Below are 20,956 nucleotides of genomic sequence, written 5' to 3' on the forward strand. Positions count from 1 at the left end.
AGATAATAGCCTATATGCCACACTCATCTTAATGTTAATTCCCATGCCATTTTAATGTCCATATCGTTATGATAGTTTCAGAAAAAGGTTATTATTTCCATATGTTTAACAGCAGCTCAGTCACAAGAAAGTCTACATTTCATTGAAAATCTTATAATAAAGACAAGTAGTTATTATCGATATAAATTTAAATAGCTCCACCGACTAAGTTTCACAAAAAATTGATCCAGCTCTTATGGATTGATTCTCACATAAGATCTGACTAGAAACTCAGTGATATGGAATATGATACACAAACGAAATAAATTCACAAAAAACTGTAGTCAAGAAAATAAATACTGAACCAAAAGAGAAATATATATTAATGCAAAAAACATAAATATATATAATGTCACTTTTACATGCCTCAATTTTCTTCAGCCACATCTCATCTGGCTCTGGTTGCTCTCAGCTAGCATCTACCTCATCTGATATCTCATCTGATTGCTCATAGGTATCCACCTTGTTTTCAGCATCAACTGCTTGATCCTTACCCAACACCAAACGAATGCGTCTTCCCATCAACTTCTGCAGTGGTTAGCAAGGTGTTAACCGGATGATAAAATAGAAGACTTATAAATAAACAGTAAATGGTAGATGGTTTGCTGTATATGAATTGTTGTGCCATTTGGCACATGCCATGCCGAAAATGTAATTGCATTCGCTGAGCTAGTCTGTACTGTCGCATCAACATGCACAGCCATGCCAGAAAGGAATCTGTGTGCATCTGTCATAAAAGGAAATCTCACAATAGACTAGAGACATAAACCTAGATTTACATTTCCATTCAGAGTGGTTATTGCAGCTTCTGCTTCTTCTTTTGATGCGAACGAGACAAATCCATAGCCTGCTGATCTTCTTGGATTGCTTTGGAAGATGACTTCAGCAGATAGGATGCTCCCACTGCCACTAAATAATTCTCGAAGATCCCGAGATCTTACCCTCCAAGTTAAATTGCCCACAAACACATTATACTTTGGAACAGGACCTGCTGCCACAACAGGAGCCTTCTTCACAGATCTTGCAAATTCCACTTTGATCACACGACCATCTAAATCCTAAATCACCAACAGAACTCATGATTAGGCACCCACCACAATGATAGAGGCCTGATGCTCTGACCATAAATATAAGATGAACGATAGCACCATTGCTCCCTGAGAACTTACATATGAATTCAGATGACTAAGTGCTGCTAGTGCCTCCTCCTCCGAGGCCATTGTTACGAATGCCAATCCTCTATTTCTGCTGCTGTTATACATCGACAGCTGGACCAAGAAGCAAGGTCTAAGTGACAATAATTTGGTACTGGTGAAATAAGCCAAAATATCTTAAAAGAAATTGTGAAAGGGTCAGAGAAAACAGATTGCAGGATACACATCAAGGTCTACCAAGATTTTGACATGTGCATAAAGAAGGACACCCCGTTTCAAGTAACTTCCTAAATAGATGCTAGTTCTACCAATATCGAAATCCTAATGGTTGCCACCATTAGCACAAGAACATGCACTAGTTATGTCATGATGGGTGAACAATATCAAGGCATCTATTAAATAAACAAAAGTTAAAGAGATATAATCCTAGATAAGGAATTATACCAGTGGACTAGAGTTCTTTTTGTTGTTTTACATGCTTTATGATATAATTGGCATTGCCAATCATTCAGCTCTAGTATTGGGATAAATCAGTTTGGTTGTAAATACATCAATGATGTCCATATTCGCCATACTCAGATAACTAGTTGTAAATACATCAATCAATGTTGTAAATAAATCAATTTGGTTCTTTTTGTAACCAGTGATAGTGAAATTACTAAATTCCGACTTCATGGCATCATAATTATCATCCTTCAAGCTCTTTAGTTTTGCTTATACTCAGATAATTAAAAAAAAATCATTTTTTTCACTTATAATATACTCATAAATCATGAGCAGACATTAATATCTCATCAAGCACAAAGTCGGAAGCATTTAAAAGAAATGATACAGAAAATCCCGCTTAGAACTTAAAATGGTATGATACAAATGGACTCGCGCTCAAAGATTCGATCTTTTCCATAGGCATAGAGCAGGAGAATCCGAACCTCAACGTCGACGACAGTGCCGTGCTTCGAGAACAGAGTTCTGATGTCATCGGCCGTGCAGTTCCAAGGTACGTTTTGGGCGATCAGCCTCGTTCGAGCCGCCCCCGAGCTCTCCGCCGTTTCCACTGGTGCTGCCGGAGCGCTGCTGCTGAGAGCGGCAAAAGTAGATATCTCTCGACGGAGGAGGAGGAGGAGAACTCCACTCGCCCTTCTAGGAGAACATGTCACGCGGGAAGGAGAGGGCAGAGAGAAGAACGAAGGGGAGGAGGCAGAGAGGTGAGGGTTGTGAGAGGAAGGGAGTCGGAGAAGGGGAAGCGCCATGACCCCAGAACAGAGGACACAAGAAAAGATCTCAATCCTTTGGAGCGCCCCTTCAGCTCTAGGGATAAATAACTACCGGTTCAGCTGTCTGGACATAGGCACGGTCCAGCTTGGCTCCATTAATCGCTCACAGATATTGTCTACGTGGCTATTTGCGGACCTGACGCGTGTCGCCTATAGGTGGTCCGATACCTTACTGCTGGTATTCGAAGAACAGAGAACATTTCTTAATCCAAAAATGATCGGGCTAAAAGTCGAAAAACTACAAGTACAAACCAAAACGTGATGATGGAAGACTTCTCGGCAAACAATATCCAACGATGGGGCGCTTCAGTTACCAGGATCTTACTTCTATGTAATCCCATGAGCAGTTGTTTAAAGGACGGAGAAGAGATGTCATGCATCAGCAAATCTACAAGCACAAACTCTGGAATCATAATCTGTTCGTGCTGCTTCCTGTAAGAAAGAAGATGCCAGTTTAATCTGAAGATGTAAGAAGTAGAGAAAGAACATCTACTTTGTAATCTTGCGTGTTTAATTTTTCTTGTATCTCTTCTTTTTCCATTTTGTTGTTTCCTTTTCTGCTTTGCTTTCTTCCTTTCTCCAATTCCTTCATGTAACACTTTATTCATGTTAGATACTGATTCTTCAACAAAGAAAGAGTGTTACCTCTGGCTTCATTCTTCACAGGCATTATGTGGGTAGTCTAGGAGTGATATGCATGTACATTATGGACATTTGAGTATCAACTGGATAGGTTGTGGTGTTTCTCAAACAGATATGGAAGGTGACAGTGATTCTACAACATCAAGAACATAACCTGGAAAGATTTCTGGTGTGTGTACATTAAAGTTAATGCTCTTGAATTGACCAGCCACAAGCCTTTCTTTCTTTTTCTGTAGGGAAAGCTGGTCACTTGATTTAAGGAAATCATGTCTTAGCTTTCAGACAATGACTTGTCCATAGTCAACACTGTAGATTCTTCTTTATAGTGTAGCTTGCAGGAAGTGTCTGGTTAAATCCATATAATTCTTTAGGTAATAGCTTGCAAGTGGACATTGTTGCCAGATATTTCAGATAACTGATGTGAAGTTGCAGGAACTGCAAGAATTCCAATAATTTGATTCTGTCCTGATGGATGCTGAATGCATTGCTTGGGACTTCAAGAACTCCTCCATCAACCATATAATAAAAGACTCAGCCGATAATTCTTTTAGAAGACATTAGATGCTGAAAAGAATTCAGCAACCTCTGTCTATGCAAGGAGGACCAATGCATGAACCAAAGGAGGTCATGCAAAGTTGGGTTGAGTTGAATGCTTGCAATCCACTTTCAACAATGAACTACACTCTCATAAAACAAATTGATGCTCCTTGCACATGTTTCAACGCTTAGTAACCTGCAATTATGCTTAACATTCTGATCCATACACTGTTGTTTTCTTGGACTACATGTTTCTTGTTTAAGCTGCTTCTTTTGTCATTTACAAGGACACATGGGGCATGAGCTCCTTCAATCATCTTGCATTGTATTGTGGGAGAGGACAATGAGCATTCCTTAAAATGTGCATGTAAACAGGATTGAGAAAGACTTTTAGCCACAGTGTTATACCCAACTCAGTGTTCATCAACAGCCTCCATGCTTGTCTCAGAGAAGTAGCACAAAAAGCAATCGCATCCTTCAACAGCTTATGTTGTCTTCTAACCTCGCAACTTTGAAGTCTTTTCTTGAGAAGGAAGAGAAACAAAGGGATTCAAACAGGATTACAAGATAAATAGGAGAAAAGAGTGAACTTAGATCTTCATTTTTCTTGACATAGTGATCATATATGTTCAAAGCACATCAAGTACCTAAAACATCACTTCTAAAGCTGTTTCATTTAAAGGCCTCCTTTAAGAGAATTAAACAAAATGATTCCTATGTAAATTGAGTTTAAAGTGTGAAACTGTAAAGATGCGGATGGAACATCTGAATCTTTTCGATGAACGACAAGAAGAAAGAAGACATTATGGTAAGTCATGAACTGAGCTCTTACACAACCAGAAGCCATTGCATACTATCTAACATCTCTTGGAGCGATGATGGAGTCTCTCTCACTCTGAAGCCAATTCAATAAGCAGCAAACAGAAATCTAAAAGAACATACAGAACGCTATAGGCACCGACATTATCGTCACTGAAGTGTTCTGATAGAAGCGGATTAGTGGTGAGCAGTCTCCTCCTCCTCGATCCTTGCAATTATTTGGTGGACTGCAGTGGCGATCACATCCACTGATGCACACTGGCAATCGTCTTCTACCTTCACCAGCAAAAGCAGAGGAAGAAAACAACAACTCGTGAGTCATGGCATCGAGAGAAGGGATTGGAATCGAGAGGGTGGTGGCGCATCTTACCTTGAGACTGAAACAGTAGAGAACCATTTCGTCGACGGTGGTCACGTTGAGGTGAAGCGCCGTCAGCCGCAGGTTCTGCAGGCCCAGCACCAGCATCAGCAGCTGCCTGGGTCGCCACCTCGAGAAGATCTTGACGTTGGCATGGCTCTCGACGATGGTGACCTCGATGTCAGCCATGGCCGACGGGTTCCTGCGCGCCGCTTCGCCGGTGGCGGTAGTGTCGGTGCTAGAAGTGCTAGTGCAGTGCGAGGAGCTGGATGAGTACTGGGGGAAGGTGAAGAAGTCAGCGAAAGGAGCCGCCTTTGATCGTTCCCTGATGCGCTTCTGAGCCTCGAGGGATTGGACTGACTGCTCAAGCTCTTTGACGAAATTTATGGCACCTCCAACGATCGATGCTTGATCACCCTGCCAAGGAAGAGATGAACTGTTTGGGGTTTCTTCATCGATCAAAGATTATTGAACTGGTTTTAGGCCATATATGTGCAAACATGTGAGGGAAGATGGTGCAATTTTTTTGCTGCATGACGATTAGAATCTTGATGAGATGATGAGAAAAAGTGGCTGTTAATAGTGGAAGAGATTAGGAGAAGAGATGTCTCGGATGAGATGGAATCAATTTCTGGAAGGTGTGGAAGACGAACCTTTTGGACGTAGGAGGCGGGCATGAGCGACCGGAGCACGGCGAGGTACTCATTCATCAGTCTCCGCCGGTTGCGCTCCACCGCAATGTGAGTCATCCTCTGGGTCTCCACCTCTTCCTTGTTCTTGAACCGCTTCGTGCGCCGCCTCTTCCTCCGGTCCGCCGTCCCTTCCTGGCAAACGGCAGCTGATCCGGTCTTCGGCGACCACGAATCCACATCCCAGTCATCGAAGTTTTGCAGCATGGAGGAGCAACAGGTGTCCCAGCTGCTGCCGCTGCCGCGCTTCCCTATTGCCACCTCCCTCCCTCGGTTCAGCTTCCTGCGACCGTCGCCGCCACCACCTATCTCGCATCCCACGTTGCACAGCTCCTTCGTTGTAAAACCGAGTGCTTCGGCCAGTGCCATTTCTCTTCGATCAATCACCTATCTATGGACAAAGCACACAAAGATCAAGCTTGCCTTTTCCGTTGGGGAAGAGGAAGAAGCTGAATGGAGGAGACTTATATTAGGAATAGGAAGGATGTTATTGAAAAAAAATAAATCAGAATATTCTAATTCTTTTAATATTTCCATAGTATATCATCGTAATTTTAAATAGAAATTATAATAATATATAATCATGATTCTATCAAATAATAAGGATTATAATCATGATCTCTTCCATTATGAAAATTTTAGAGAGATATTTTATATTTATAATTTATTGAAAAAAATTATATAATTATTATATTTTATATTTTATTATAAAATATAATTATTATATTTTATATTTTATTATAAAATATAATTATTATATTTTATATTTTATTATAAAATATAATTATAATTTTATATTTTATAATTAGATCTTACTACTGAGTATAAATTCATACTCACTATTAAAAAAATTCAAACTAGTCATCTTATTCAAACTTGTAGGTTGCTTCTAGTAGTTTCTTCTCGACTCCACTTTTTGATATGATTGGTAATTTCTCTCGTAGCCATAAATTATACTTCTTGGTAGGATCAATTTTATTCTTTTCAAATTGATTATCATCTTATAGGTTATATAGATTATATCGTCACTTGCCCTCAATAAATAGAAAGAATAATTTTGAAATTATTAATACTAAACATACTTTTTGAATCCATCAAGATCATCTTTTTAGAAATACTATCATTACCTCTCACTCTCTCTCTCTCCTCGAATCATTCCCTATATAGTCTTTACAAAATTCTCTCGTGTGGTCCAAGTTTATAATAATATATATCAACTAATCTCATGGTTATCTCATACAATATTGAGAAATCCTCTTTAAGTTTTTTTTTTACTATATGCAGACTATCAAAACTTAAGCAAATACACTTGCTATGGCTGATACATCTTTTAACGATAAAAAGATCGATTTTCATGTATTAAATGATCTTAATTTAAATTACAAAGAGATTTTGACTGTGATTCGTATTCGGGATAGTCCTATATCTTTTTCAAGAACTTTATGATAAGCTTTCTAACTATAAAGCTTATTTTAAACGAGAGTCACATCATTCTAAAATCTCTTCTATCATTATCAATTTTACTAATAAAGTTAATTCTAATAATAAAGGCAATATCCACAACTAGGTAGTCATCCAAACAATTATTCTAGAGTAACATGCAACAAGCCTATAACAAAATTATCAACTTATCTAAGAAATAATTTAACAACAAAGTCATTTATTAAAGGAATATTGTTGTTTGTAAGTTAATATTCTATGGATGTTTTAGCTTTCACTACCAACCTTACACCACCCACCTTACACCACTTAGTTGGTTTCCATTATCATAGTCACTTAATCACTTTGTTGCTTAATCTTTTTAACTTTCATCAAACTAGCTTATTGATTTCAGGACTTATCATCATGTCATGTTTTACTTGAATAATCTATCTCTTCACTCAGATTATAATAATTAGATAATATCATGATAGGTGATAATAAAGGTCTTAAGATAACTTATATTAGTTTTATAAACTTTTTTTTCTCAAAATTATTTTTAATTTCTAATGTTCTTTATAGTCCTAAAATGAAAAATAACCAAATATATGTCTTTAAATTAATTTTTTTAATAATATTTCTATTGAATTCTTACCAACTTTATTTGTTGTGAATGATCTAAATACAAAGACATATCTTGTGGAGAAGCTGAATATAGAGTTTATAAGTGGTCAATTATTACAATATTTTCATCAAAATTTATCTTTATTTTGGCTATTATCAAGGCTCCATTTCAAATATGGCACAATAACCTAACGTACATGCTTAAATTGCTTACCTTTTTAATTTTGGTCTCATGTATTTATTATATCAACTTATCTTATTAATTACATACCCACTCTAGTTCTTAATATGGTTTCATTATTTGAAAAAATATTATAGATCTAATCGTAACTATAATAATTTACATGTTTTTAGATGTCTATGTTATCTATGTTTAAAATGTTACACCCATAATAAACTAAAAGCATGATCAAAATCATATTTTTTTTGTAGATATTCTACTAATCAAAGTGACATTAAATATTTTGATCTATCGAACAAAAGAATTTTTATTTCATACTAAATTGATTTTGTAGATTTTATTTTGTCTTATAAATCACTTAACCCTCTTTTACGTAGACTAACTTCCATCAACTTTATTGATTGGATTCCCAAAATTCATGAGCCACCTTATATTATCATCCTCATTCAGATTAAAATATTAATCTTACCTATCAATCCAAATACTTTATCCACTCAAAACTTATTAGGTTTTTCCTCAATGGTACATGATTGATAATTACCTTTTGATGGTACATGATTGACACTATATTACCTTGTCCATCCAACTATTTAGTTTCAGTATCTCCTATTTTAAATTCTTCTTATTCAACATATTTTAGAGATGTGATTGACTCTACACTAATTTATTCATTGATCACTAAATCTAAAAATCAAGCCTTTAAACCAAATAAATATTTTTTTATAAAACAATCTTAAAAATTTATTTTTGAACCTTCTACTATCAACTAAGTCTTGTAAACTCCTGAATAAATAACAACAATGTTTGAAGACTATAATGCTTTATTACATAAGATTAGGTCCTATCCTATTCAAGTCAAAATTTTGTTGGCGCAAATGAGTTTTTTTATTAACAAAACCCTAATTTATCTATTAATAAATATAAAAAAAAAAATATTACAAAGAGATTTCATCAATGCCCAAGCCTTGAGTACCATAACACCTTTAGCCTAGTTGTGAAACTAATAATAATTCATATTATTTTATATTTTATCTTATCAAACAATTGAAGACTTTGATGGTTGGACATGAATAATGTATTTCTTCATTGTTATATTTCTAAGAATATTTTATACAATAACTTTCAAATTTTATTAATCATAATCTTTCTCTTTCTCAACATATCTGTATGGTATGCAAAGCTTTTTATGATCTCAATTAGGTTCCTCATATTTCGTATCATGAACTTCGAATATATCTTAGTATCAATTAAATTTTATAATTTTAATCTTATTATTCATTATTCATTTATTCTAACGAGGATATAACTATATTTCTACTAGCTTGTATGGATGACTTAATTTAATTATTTATTCAATAGATTAAAAATAATTTATTTTTATAAAAAATCTTGGATCCGTAGTTATTTTCTTGATGTTCAAGTTAGAGCAAATAGTCTTTTTTGTTTTCTCAACATAAATATATTTTGATCTTCTACCAAAATGCTTGAAGATAAGTCAACAATATTTGACATTTACTCATTTGGATATTACGTATGTAGTTAACAAGTTATCTCATTTTATGCATAAACCTATTTCTAACCATTAAATAAATATTAAATATCTTCTTTGGTACTTAGAAGACACTATTAATTATGACTTATTTTTTTAAAATTACTTTCTCTATTACTTTATGCATTTTCATATGTTGATTCAACAAATAATAACGATAAGATGACATCTACTAGTATTTACATCATATTTCTTAATCACAATTCAAATTGCTTTGAGTTTTAAGAAACAATAGTCTATTTCAAGATCTTTTAAGGACGAGTAATTACTTCTATAATTATTAAAATTTAATAAATTTAATTATTACTTCATGAACTATTTATCACATTCTTTAATCCTTCATCTATATATTATGATAATATCATGATACCATATATATATATATATATATATATATATATATATATATATATATATATATATATATATATATATATATATATATATATATATATATATATATATATATATATATATATATATATATATATATATATATGTTAATCTTTATTCGTGACAAAATTCAAAATAGTAAGTTAAGTGTCTCTCATGTTTTATTTTCTAATGAATTAGAGATGCTCTTATAAGCTTTTGTCTTGCCAATAATTTCTAAAATTTTGATCGATATATCCAATTGAAATACTATTTTGTGAGAGTATTCTAAGTTGGATATTATTGAAAAAATTAAATAAGGATTAGATTATCCTCTCAATATTTTGATAATATATCATTATAATTATAAATTATAAATATTATGATAATATATTATTATGATTCTATCGAATATTATTATGATAATAACGAGATCATGATCTCAACGTTATATCCTCTCTTATGAAATGATTTAGATAAATATTTTATATTTAATTAAAAATATATATAATTATTATATTTTTATAGTCATTTTTATGTATAAATTCGTACATATTATTAATAAAAAAATTAAGATACTTATTTCTTTCATCTTAAAGGCCTCGGGAAGGCAACGCAACAAAGGACAAGGTCGTCGTATAAGGCCGACGTCATATAAGGCCAATGGAGTGAAAGGAGACAAGCAACAAGTAACATTGGTGGTGAAATGGGCTACAGCATGTGCTCTTGTATTGCGGATACGCACAGAAGCCGACACACACGAAAAGGAGATGGCAATGGGAGCTCAGATGCTCCCTGCATGGCCTGAGGACGAGAGTTGGGAGTGAGAAAGGGCGCATGTGACCACCGCGACAAGCTGTGTCATGGCCACAGGGACGCTCCCTTCAGATTCCTCTGCAAACATCTGCCGTGGATGCCAAGATGATTTCTCCTAGCTCGCTGCTCTCACCGTATTGCTCCGACACCAACGCATCAGATCTGTTGTTGCATCTTCTCTCACTTGTTCTACGTCGCTTGGAAGTCTGGACAAGGAAGGGGGGGGGGGGGGGGGGGGGAGGGGAATCAAATGCTTGATTCGGAGCTTGCTGCATTCTGTTCATGTGGGTGGCCATGGCCAGAGAGCCCCAAAAATGACACACCCGTTCTTTGAGGCTTCCCATGGTTGCAGGTCAAAAAACAAAAAAAAGAGAAGTGTTTGCACTGGACTGACAGCAGCTTGTTCTGGGATAATTTTGATATGCCTGATCACATACATCTGTGTGTGTTGCCTACAAGAAATAATGATTCCTTGGTCATAAGATCATCTGACAACTTTGAGGACACACCAAAACAAGAGGTTGGCAGCTGTGGCAGTGATTTGTACTGACTGCTCTAGCAGCTGTGGGTGCTGCTGGTTGGGATAGATTCCCAAGTGAAGTACCTGAGTGCTGTTTTGGTATAATTCTTCTGGGGAAGGAGAACATGCTGTCTCATCATTTCTTTCCGACACTTGTGAATTTGATCGCAGGCACTTAAGAGAAAAGGATACAGAAACATTTGTGTTCTTGTATTGTTTCTAAAACATGTTAAAACAGAGCAGAAATCTTTATGGAAGAATAGAGTTTGAAAACTCGAAGGATCTTAATGCATTAACACACACACACACACACACACACCAAATACTGCAAGCAGGTGAAAGTTTCAGTTTCCACCCTTTTTGTCTTTCCCATTCATACTTTATGATGAAAAGTGAGAAACAATGTGATCCTTTAGTACCACAAGAGATGGAGGATGGATCGATCATTGTCATCTACCTTGGCAATGAGCATAACCTAAACCTGCGAAGGAGCATCCCATGTGGGTGTGGAATTTCGAGCTTGTCATGTTGTTATCAAATGATTGTCTACAAGGGTTGGCAGATCATGGATTTGTCTCTTTTGCATCAAATTATGTGACACCCCCACCTTAGGCCTTTGTGTAGGCCACACAGTCCTACATGCATGAGCAGTGCCCTTTACTCCACAGTGGATTGCAAGAATCTACTGTGTGGATAATGTTTGACATGGAAGTGTTATGCACATTCATCTAGGGTTCTTAGGGGAGCCTAATATCACTACCATAGTGGGAAACAAAATTATCTTCCTTTTGGATTAAATAAATTTATTTAAGCTTGTTGGATTAGGGAAAATTCTTGATATAAAACAACCATCATATGCAGATTGCAAAGATCTATAAACCAATAAGTATGAATCAAAACGATTAAGGATAACACACATTAGATTAAACAACCTTAGAACTCAAGTTTTCAGACTCTTTGAATACTTAGTAACATAACAAGTGTTCTTTAGTCCTTTTCTAATATTATTATTCTTTTAATATAAATTTGATATTCGATCCGAAATCAACGTTCAATTCTTGGAATAGTTCTAATTATTTAAATCTTTAGTAAATGGCCTTAGGACACATTCACTTAATCGCTATATCGTTAGTATATAAATATATCGCGAGACCATTTTCTTCACTTGATAATATAAATGTATAGAGATTTTTATTAATCTAAAATTCTTCTTGTGTGTAGAAAATTATTTTTTTTGTTCCTATTAATCAAAAAAATTGATTGAAGAATAATAATGAAAAAAATTGGTCCCTTCCTGAATATTGTGTAGTCTTATTATGTTTACGAGAGAGACGATGTTTGTGTGAAAAATCATGTTTGGCAAAAAAAAAAAAAAAAAAGAATAGGTTTAATTTTTCGAATGGTTGGATCAAGAAACAAGGTCGATTCAAGAAACAATCTCTATGATCACTAATCTCTATAGGATAAATAACATTGGCCATTGCACAACTCCTCCTTTATCTAATATCTTAATTAGCAAAACATTAATCTTGATTAGTGAAATAATTTGATCTTGACCCCCCTTTTTTTGTTTACACCCAGAATTCATTGTCTTATATTGATATCTGATACTAAAATTGAGTTTGTTTGTCTATATTTGTTGCTTTCTAATTAATTTCTCTGACACATTTTGTGACAACATGTGAAATTGGTACAAGCAACCTTCCAAATTGGGCTCAGAAGGGGTTGCATTCATCTCAACTTGCTTCCAAGTCCAAGCACAAGCACTTCATTGTTGGGAGACCAAGCATTCATAATTGCAAGCAACAAGTAGGGCTCATGCCTGTGTGTTGGTACAGTGACAAGCAGTTGGAACAGGTGGTCTGGATTCATCTAGCTCGATCCTGTCTTCTTGTTCATTGGTGAAATAAATGTAAGGTGATACCATCTTTGATCCTTATTTGACTCAAATCTAGATAGTCAAACCATCAATCTTGATTTTGACCAACGTTGACTTTGATCCACATTGCTAAATCCAATTGGAAATAATGAGTAATCGAAGTAATGATGAATATTTCACAGGTTCAATAAATTTAGAATCTAAAACATTTGTATAATGACAGTATATCTAAAATCTCGATAATTTTTAATTTAAAATATTGATCTGATAGTAATAAAATCCAAATTCAATGATAATAATCGATTGGATGCCTTTCATGTGAGCTAATTATAATTCGATTCGATAACTTATTGATTCTGAACCGAATTAGAATCGAATATGGACGATTCAATTACTAAGAACCGAAACCAATGATATATAAATTGGAACTACTTATTTCTGATTTTGATTTTTAAAATTTAAAAAACCGAGTCGCTGATTCCGAAATGCTAAGACGCAATAAGGGAGTTGCTTGAAGATGACTGTGAGCTATAATTAATCTCATGGTCACTGACTCCACTAGTGCAACATCATCATCATATGTAACTATCTTATCGGTCATTGTTTGAAAATATAGGGCTATGTCATTTGCCCCCCTTTTAACTTACCCCACTATCAATGACTTAGATCACACTGTTTACTCATCCCTGTGAAGTATTATGGTCTTTCTTCTCAGTCTCAGTTCAAGGAAAAGCAATATGTATAGTAAATTTTCTTGCAAGTAAAACAACAAGATGCATAAGTTGCAGATACTGATGGTGGTATCTGTATAGAGTCTAAGAGCATTAGCTTTATTAACTGTTAGCTAGTTAAAACGAATACATATTAAGACAGCAAGAACGAAAAGCCACACTGTTTGTTCAAGTCAACCAACCGACACTGTGAGAGAGACAAATGCATGTGTTCCAGAACTGAACAAAGCACAGCCAGCCTATCTTCGTGGTGCACAAATGTCATGCACTATTCTATTCAACCAAACCTAGCAAATGGGAGTACAGTCTGTGCATGCCGTATTATTGATTGTCGTGTCCAGGCATTGAATATATATATATATATATATATATATATATATATATATATATATATATATATATATATATATATATATATATATATATCTCACTAGAACATGCCAGATTTTCTATGTTGATGCCTAATTTATCATATCATGCAAAGGAATAAGCCGCAAATATCATTCTTGCTTACCTGCTGGCTTCAATTGATTTGGCCGCCCAATGCTTCACAGCTATCATACGTAACCAAGCTTCAAGTACAAGTTATACCTGCACGGTGGATGCTAACCAGCACGAGTCAAGGTGGTGAGAACAGCTGGGGATTCATGATTGGAATGGACGGTATCCGACCACTGATGCCTCTAGTTGGTTGGTGAGTCGAGCAGACGGCGTTGCTGCTGCTGCATTGACGACACCTGCGAACACGGAAGGAATCAGTAGAACCTCACAATATGTCAATTACCTATACCAGTCTTATGGGACCCATTCGTCGTTGCTACGGGCCCCATGCGTTATGGACAATCTGAAGACGTCTTTTTCTGATTGGTGACTTGATAGCCATAAGTGAACTGGATCCGTCGGCCAATCGGCGGTCGGCTCACCGGTGGTCACCCTGATGCTTTGCTTGCGTACGATCGGAGGGAGGAGCGGCCCGTGGGTAAGCAACCACGTGACCGTGCGCGCGTCACGTGCCACCGAAGCTTCGAACCGCCTTCCTGGTGCTCTGAAGCGTGCGCCCTGACGCGGTTTTATCTTCACGTCGATACGCCTTCGCTTCCGCCTTTATCGCACTCCGCCCCGCGACGCCATTCACCGCCCTCCATGGCTACGACGCACGGTTGCCGTCCGATCGCGTCGGCCGGCTATGTCGTCCTCCCGCTCGCGCTGCTTCTGCTCACTGCCAGGTGCGCCCACGCACAGTCCTCGTCGGCTTCGGTGCCCTCCGACAAGTACAACCCTTACTTCGGGGCGCCCAGCTTCAACGCCACCATGGCCATAGTTATCGTGTTCCTTGTGGCCGCCCTCTTCTTAGTGGGGTTCCTCTCCATCTACATCCGCCACTGCGCCGGCGGCGGCTCCGACCGACACGGCCTCGGCCGAGGAACTGCAGCCCGGTCGCGGAGGCTGCTATTGCAGCAGCAGATGGGGCTGAGCCCGGAGCTGCTGTATACGTTCCCGACATTGGTGTACGCGGAGGTGAAGGGGCTTAAGCTGGGAAAGGGCGCGCTGGAGTGCGCGGTGTGCCTCAGCGAGTTCGAGGACAACGACGCCCTCCGCCTTCTTCCTCCGTGCAGCCACGCCTTCCACCCGGAATGCATCGACGCCTGGCTCGCCTCCCACGTCACCTGCCCCGTCTGCCGTTCCAACCTCGCTGAAGCAACCAACGCCACGGCTGACAGAGAAACCCCTACCGTGGTCATTGCCGCCGACCCGGATCGCGAGGCACCCCATCATCCGTCCGAGCGGCGATTAGAAGAGGAGTTGCGGCGGCCGCTGGATCACCTGACGATCGTCGTGGACAAGGCTCCCGGGGAGGACAATAATGAGGGATTGGCACGGATAGAGGAGAGGCAGAGACCGGAGGTGGGATCGCGATCGGGGCGCCGGCCGCCGAAATTACGTCGTTCCCACACGACAGGACACTCGGTGGTTCTGCCCGGGGAGAACGTCGAGCGGTACACCCTGCGGCTCCCGGAACACGTGTGGCGGGAGATATTTGCCTCTCAGAAGCTCCACCGGTCGACGAGCTGCGTCTCGTTTGCGACCACCGTCGAGGGGAGCTGGCGTCGTGGGTCCCGTGGCACCGGCGGAGGAGGAGCAGGGGAGGGGAGCAGCCGCGGTGGGAGGAGCGCGCGGCTGGGTAGGTCGGACCGTTGGCCGTCGTTCCTCATCCGGACGCTGTCGGCGAAGGTCCCGCCGTGGGTGACGGTGAGGAGAGCTGACGGCGGGGAGGCGTCGGTGAAGAAGGGAGAAGCGGAAGGTTCCTCGAGCGGGAAGTTCACGGCCGTGAGAACGCCGTTCTACTGCGTTGGAGGCGGGGGTAGTGGCGCCACGAAGTCCGTCGTCGCCGCCGCCGCCGCGGCCGACGACGACGAGTCGTCAGCTACCGGACACGCCGGGCGAGTCTGACCGAGTCGAGCTCTTTCGATTCCTTCACCTTTTTCCCTCACTGCATTTACACACTAATAACCAAAATCCAATTTGAATGACGTGGCATTACACCATCCGTTGAAGAAATGTACAAAAAGACAAAATCAAGGGCGGTGTTTAAAAGGATCTTTTTTTATTTTTCTCGTATTAAAAAAATAGAATTTTAAGAAAAAAAAAAAAAAAAGCAGAAGTTGCCGACGCGATGGCGTTAGCGCGTCGTTTTCTCGAGTACCAGTTTGTTAGAATGGGGCGACGCCAAACAACCTCATGACAACCGTCAAATGTCATCAACCACACTTATATAAACCTTCTTTTTATTGATTATTTATGCTTGGTATATACATTTATTCATGTAATTGTCATCGACCACGCTACCTCCCATAAGAGTTGCTGCAATCAATCTCGTCTTCTTTTGGCTGAAGTCGTCGTCCTGATCCGGTAACCAGTGGCAGCCAAACGTCATCATCATGATTCGTGTGGATGAGAGCACCTGTTGCAATCGCCAACAAAAATATCCTCCTCTTCTTTTTACTTCCCAAGGTTAGAATGAGAAAAATATAGCATAAGTTAGCTAAAATCTAATGTGTAATTGTAATCAAATTATTACGAAACTAACAATAGCAAAATTAATTTCATGTATTTTTGATTAATAAACAGCATTTCCTTCTCCAATTCCTCGCTCCCATCTCCACATCTGAGCCTCCAACAAGTCCTCTCATGGCAACGGCGCGATTCTTCTCTCTCCCAGACTCCTTCAAACAACTATCTGATTCCGGCGCCCTCTCCTCCGTCCCTACCCACTATGCCTGTCGAGATCCCGACGCTCCCTCCGACGTCGATCCCACCCTCGAGGGGCAAATCCCCACGATCGATCTCTCCGTGCTGACCCAAGGAGATCCCGCCCGACGCTCGCAGATGGTGCGGCAGCTCGGCCGGGCCTGCGAGGAGTGGGGCTTCTTCGTGGTACGTCCGCAGCTCGCAGCACCAATTCTGCGTGCGCATGCTGGCTTTACACTGATCGACTCCGTGTGATTGCAGGTTGTGAACCATGGCGTGCCGGAGACGGTGAGGGAGGCGATGCTGGCTGCCGCCCAGGGGTTCTTCGACTTGGAGGAGGAGGAGAAGGCGGAGCATTCGGGGAAGCATGTCATGGATCCCATCAGGTACGGCACCAGCTTCAACTCGAAGGTTGACGACGTTGGCTATTGGAGGGACTACTTCAAGATAGTTGTGCACCCCGCGTTTCATTCTCCGGCGAAGCCTCTCGGTTTCAGGTATTCCGATGGTCCAAGTTCACTACTTTCTTCATAAGTTCGACTCTGTGGCATAAACGCAAACACTTACAGGGAGGCATTGGGGCAGTACGCGGCTTGCACGAGGGTTGTGGGTATGGAACTGCTCAGAGGCATGTGGGAGAGCCTGGAACTCGACGAGGACTACATGAACAACGCCTTGGACCTCGACGCATGCTTCCAGGTCTGTGCGGTCAACCTCTACCCTCCCTGTCCTCAGCCGGAGCTGGCCATGGGTCTTCCTCCCCACTCCGACCACAGCCTTCTCACGCTCCTCCACCAGAACGGCGTCGACGGCCTGCAAGTCAAGCATGGCAGCAAATGGGTTCATGTCAAGCCCCCACCCAACTCCTTCCTCGTGAACACTGGCGATCAGATGGAGGTATAAGCTCTCTCACACACACCACTCCACAACTCCACTGGTTCTTGTGGCAAACTTGAGCTTGTTATGATGACTGTAAAACCATCCATGGAGGCAGATTGTCACCAATGGCAGGTACAAGAGCGTGCTACACCGGGCCGTCATCAATGGCCGAAGCACGCGGATGTCGATCGCTACCGTGGTGGCTCCTTCGCTGGACACGGTGGTGGAACCAGTCGCCCAACTGGTGAGCCCCGAGAGGCCAGCCATGTACAGAGGAGTGAGATACAGGGAGTACCTCGAGCACCAACAGCGGAACAAGCTCTGGGAGAAGTCAGCCCTCGACCATCTGAGAGTGTAATGATTGCTTATTGGTCTCCGGTGATAGAAGATGATGAGCAGAGTACTCTGCTCAACACCGAGTATGTTCTTGTGAGATGCGGTGAGAGTGGAAATCGGTGATGAAAATGCTAAGACCATATATATATATATATATATATATATATATATATATATATATATATATATATATATATATATATATATATATATATATATATATATATATATATATATATATATATATATATATATATATATATATATATATGAAGTATGTAATAAGATTAGACAGATAATGACTCTTCAGTTGTGGGAAACAACTTTGAGTCGTGGTCTCGGGGCCGACGCGGCTTGGTTCGGGTTCGGACGACGGGATCTCCCTGGGGCGTTCCTCGAGCCCGCCGGGGAGGTTGGGTGCGGTGTCCGATCAGGACGGTGTAGCCATCTCTTCTGGGCAGGAACTCGCCTGCGCGTCCGCAGGGGACCTCGGTCCTTGCACCTGCACGAAGGTCGGGCCGAGGCGCTCGGCTCGACCCCTCCGACGATCGAGTCAGCAGATGCGGAGTGGAGTTTGTTGTCTATCTTCCTCTTCTCGTTTAAAACTCGGGGGTATTTATAGGACAGTTTAGTGTTACCTGATGTCCCTGCCTGCAAGAGCAGTATCGTACCTCTGACGATGTCTAACATTGCCGTTGGCGTTGCGTGAAGAATCGAACTGCTGCAGGGTATGGGCGTGCCTCGGTCACCGTTCTCCTCTGTCTCGATCAAGTGATGAAATCATTGTCAGAGTGGGTGACGTTAGCGTACGTCGCGTCGACATTATTATCCTTTTTGGACAGAGTATCATCCGGATGCGACTGACGTCGTGGCATGTCATGTCGCCATTATTACCATCAATCTCCATCCTTACGTGTCCACCATGACTCCCACTGTGGCTCATGACACAAATGGAAGTCCATTGACCAATTATTCGAGTATCTTATACATCTAATACACCATCTTCCTACCAACATGCACACCATGATTCCATCACTATAGCACATTCACCAATAATCCTTGCATTTTTAAGTTCCACTGTCTTGTAATCAATTCCAATAAAAGAACAAACAGCGGTTGTGTTCTTTCTAGTCTCCTTTTGCAGTTCTTCCATCTAACAACTCAAACCATTCTTCTTCAAGTTGTAACTCTTCTTGCGGATTATAGTATCGTGCAGAACATACAAAGCTTTGTGGTGCTGTACAACTTAAATAACCAGTCATTCCATCTCTACATTCTGATATGCAGCATGATGGAGCAGAATTCCAAATCCTTCGCCATCCCAAGATGCGTCCCCTTCCTCTCCCACTCCCACAGTAGCTCCATATGCTTCATCACCACCTTCGCCACCCTCCTCGTCCTGGTCCTCCTCCAAATCCAGGTCCTCACGTCCTCTGTCTCCACCGGTTCCCTGTCATGGCCTTTCTTCGACCAGGCGTTACATCGAGACGAATCCTCGATCCACACCGAGCTCGGCCGCGCTCGATCCATGCTCCGCGACTCCGTCACCTTCCTCCCGCTGAAGGACCTCAGGTTCGCCAAGGAGCCCACGTCGGGCCACACGTGGTTCATGAGCTCCATGAACGACACCTTCGAAGGTGACGAGACTCTGCACCTTCACTTCCCGTCGGAGGCGTCCAAGGGAAGGCTGCTCTGCCTCTCGGCCCGCGACACCTCCGACGGGACCAAGAACTCGTATGCGTTAGCATGGCCTGAGGCCCTCCCGCACGACGCTACGCTCTTTCCAGGTTTAACCTTCGTCTCAGACACCTACTTCGATTACGGCAACCTGTGGCACGGGACGTCAGCCATCCTTCCGTTCGTATCATGGCACCAGAGGAAGGAATGCGCGGTTCCCGATCGCTGGGTGCTGTTCCACTGGGGCGAGCTCAGGACCAGCATGGGCGCGTGGGTGCACAATCTCACCAGGGCAGCCATCGGGGAGGTGAGGATCGAGGACCTTCGAGGACACGGCGGCGCCGGACCGGCTTGCTTCGAGAAGGCGGTGGTGTTCAGGCATAACGAAGGGGCGATGAAGAAGCAGAGGCGGCGGGAGGTGTACGACATGATGCGGTGCAAAGCCAGAGCTTACTGCGGCGTTACTCGAGCAATCACGGATCCAAAGGCCATTCGCATGACGCTGCTGCTTCGATTGGGATCGAGGTCCTTCAAGAACGAGTCCACGGTGATCCGGATCTTCGAGAAGGAGTGCGCGAAGGTGGATGGGTGCGTGGTTAAGGTTGCATGGGGCAACAACATGACGTTCTGCGACCAGGTACTACTCAACCAGAGTCCCCATCTCCTTCTTCCCATCTCCGACTAAGCCATCGATCGTCGATGCAGGTGAAGCTAATGAGCGAGACGGACATCTTGGTGTCTCCCCACGGGTGCCAGATGACGAACCTGTTTCTGATGGACAAGAACAGCAGCGTCATGGAGTTCTACCCCAAGGGGTGGCAGGAGCTCGCCGGCGCGGGGCAGTACATCTACAGCTGGATGGCCAACTGGGCCGGAATGCAGCACAAGGGCTCATGGCGAGATCCCCAGGGCGAGGAGTGCCCGCACACGGACAAGCTCGCGTGCTTCCTCTTCTACAAGGACGCACAGATCGGGCATGACGAGGCCCGCTTCGCCGACTGGGCGGCCAAGGTTCTGGGCGAGGTGAAAGAGGTGAAGTCGAGTGAGGCATCGAGCGGAAGCCACCATGCGGATCTTGCAGGATCATCAATTCCCTGCCCTTGTGATCGATGATTGTAGTCTTGGCTACGTTTGCAATCGTAGTATATGAAACAATCATAATATATGAAAGGAAGGTGCAGCACATATCAAATATTTATATGAATTGATGTT

General features: G+C 41.3%; 5 protein-coding genes across 5 annotated transcripts; 3 read left to right on the forward strand and 2 right to left on the reverse strand.

The window, feature by feature from the left end:
- Positions 1-339: 339 nt before the first annotated feature.
- LOC135583609 (29 kDa ribonucleoprotein A, chloroplastic-like) lies at positions 340-2,502 on the reverse strand. The gene is made up of 4 exons (XM_065166807.1): positions 2,123-2,502; positions 1,209-1,307; positions 819-1,097; positions 340-567 (listed from the first exon to the last, which is right to left on the reverse strand). Exons 1-4 carry the CDS (start codon positions 2,441-2,443, stop codon positions 448-450), a joined length of 819 nt encoding a protein of 272 aa, XP_065022879.1. The 5' UTR covers positions 2,444-2,502; the 3' UTR covers positions 340-447.
- Positions 2,503-4,232: 1,730 nt separating this feature from the next.
- LOC103997971 (transcription factor bHLH94-like) lies at positions 4,233-5,936 on the reverse strand. Its single transcript, XM_009419327.3, has 3 exons — positions 5,477-5,936; positions 4,836-5,240; positions 4,233-4,741 (listed from the first exon to the last, which is right to left on the reverse strand). The coding sequence occupies exons 1-3, from the start codon at positions 5,879-5,881 to the stop codon at positions 4,643-4,645; spliced, it is 909 nt and encodes a 302-aa protein (XP_009417602.2). The 5' UTR covers positions 5,882-5,936; the 3' UTR covers positions 4,233-4,642.
- An 8,589-nt stretch (positions 5,937-14,525) lies between these two features.
- On the forward strand, positions 14,526-16,401 carry LOC103997973 (E3 ubiquitin-protein ligase ATL6-like). The gene has a single exon (XM_009419329.3). The coding sequence runs from the start codon at positions 14,747-14,749 to the stop codon at positions 16,052-16,054; it is 1,308 nt and encodes a 435-aa protein (XP_009417604.2). The 5' UTR covers positions 14,526-14,746; the 3' UTR covers positions 16,055-16,401.
- Positions 16,402-16,540: 139 nt separating this feature from the next.
- On the forward strand, positions 16,541-18,164 carry LOC135649215 (2-oxoglutarate-dependent dioxygenase 19-like). The gene is made up of 5 exons (XM_065167399.1): positions 16,541-16,615; positions 16,733-17,038; positions 17,114-17,349; positions 17,422-17,749; positions 17,847-18,164. Exons 1-5 carry the CDS (start codon positions 16,556-16,558, stop codon positions 18,087-18,089), a joined length of 1,173 nt encoding a protein of 390 aa, XP_065023471.1. The 5' UTR covers positions 16,541-16,555; the 3' UTR covers positions 18,090-18,164.
- A 203-nt stretch (positions 18,165-18,367) lies between these two features.
- Positions 18,368-20,956, forward strand: LOC103997974 (uncharacterized). Its single transcript, XM_009419330.3, has 2 exons — positions 18,368-20,381; positions 20,450-20,956. Exons 1-2 carry the CDS (start codon positions 19,356-19,358, stop codon positions 20,855-20,857), a joined length of 1,434 nt encoding a protein of 477 aa, XP_009417605.2. The 5' UTR covers positions 18,368-19,355; the 3' UTR covers positions 20,858-20,956.

The sequence above is a fragment of the Musa acuminata genome, chromosome BXJ3-9, assembly GCF_036884655.1.
Source record: "Musa acuminata AAA Group cultivar baxijiao chromosome BXJ3-9, Cavendish_Baxijiao_AAA, whole genome shotgun sequence".
Taxonomy (NCBI): domain Eukaryota; kingdom Viridiplantae; phylum Streptophyta; class Magnoliopsida; order Zingiberales; family Musaceae; genus Musa; species Musa acuminata.

Excerpts from the sequence above, each read along its gene's own strand:
- LOC103997973 (XM_009419329.3), top strand. The coding sequence starts at position 14,747 with ATGGCTACGACGCACGGTTGCCGTCCGATCGCGTCGGCCGGCTATGTC.
- LOC103997974 (XM_009419330.3), top strand. The coding sequence starts at position 19,356 with ATGATGGAGCAGAATTCCAAATCCTTCGCCATCCCAAGATGCGTCCCC. Across the intron at positions 20,382-20,449 it reads ACATGACGTTCTGCGACCAG|GTGAAGCTAATGAGCGAGAC; the intron begins GTACTACTCAAC and ends TCGTCGATGCAG.
- LOC103997971 (XM_009419327.3), bottom strand. The coding sequence starts at position 5,881 with ATGGCACTGGCCGAAGCACTCGGTTTTACAACGAAGGAGCTGTGCAAC. Across the intron at positions 5,241-5,476 it reads CCGCCTCCTACGTCCAAAAG|GGTGATCAAGCATCGATCGT; the intron begins GTTCGTCTTCCA and ends CTTCCTTGGCAG. Across the intron at positions 4,742-4,835 it reads TCTACTGTTTCAGTCTCAAG|GTAGAAGACGATTGCCAGTG; the intron begins GTAAGATGCGCC and ends TTGCTGGTGAAG.
- LOC135649215 (XM_065167399.1), top strand. The coding sequence starts at position 16,556 with ATGAGAGCACCTGTTGCAATCGCCAACAAAAATATCCTCCTCTTCTTT. Across the intron at positions 16,616-16,732 it reads TCTTCTTTTTACTTCCCAAG|CATTTCCTTCTCCAATTCCT; the intron begins GTTAGAATGAGA and ends ATTAATAAACAG. Across the intron at positions 17,039-17,113 it reads AGGAGTGGGGCTTCTTCGTG|GTTGTGAACCATGGCGTGCC; the intron begins GTACGTCCGCAG and ends GTGTGATTGCAG.
- LOC135583609 (XM_065166807.1), bottom strand. The coding sequence starts at position 2,443 with ATGGCGCTTCCCCTTCTCCGACTCCCTTCCTCTCACAACCCTCACCTC. Across the intron at positions 1,308-2,122 it reads GCACTGTCGTCGACGTTGAG|CTGTCGATGTATAACAGCAG; the intron begins GTTCGGATTCTC and ends TTCTTGGTCCAG. Across the intron at positions 568-818 it reads TAACCACTCTGAATGGAAAT|AAGTTGATGGGAAGACGCAT; the intron begins GTAAATCTAGGT and ends TAACCACTGCAG.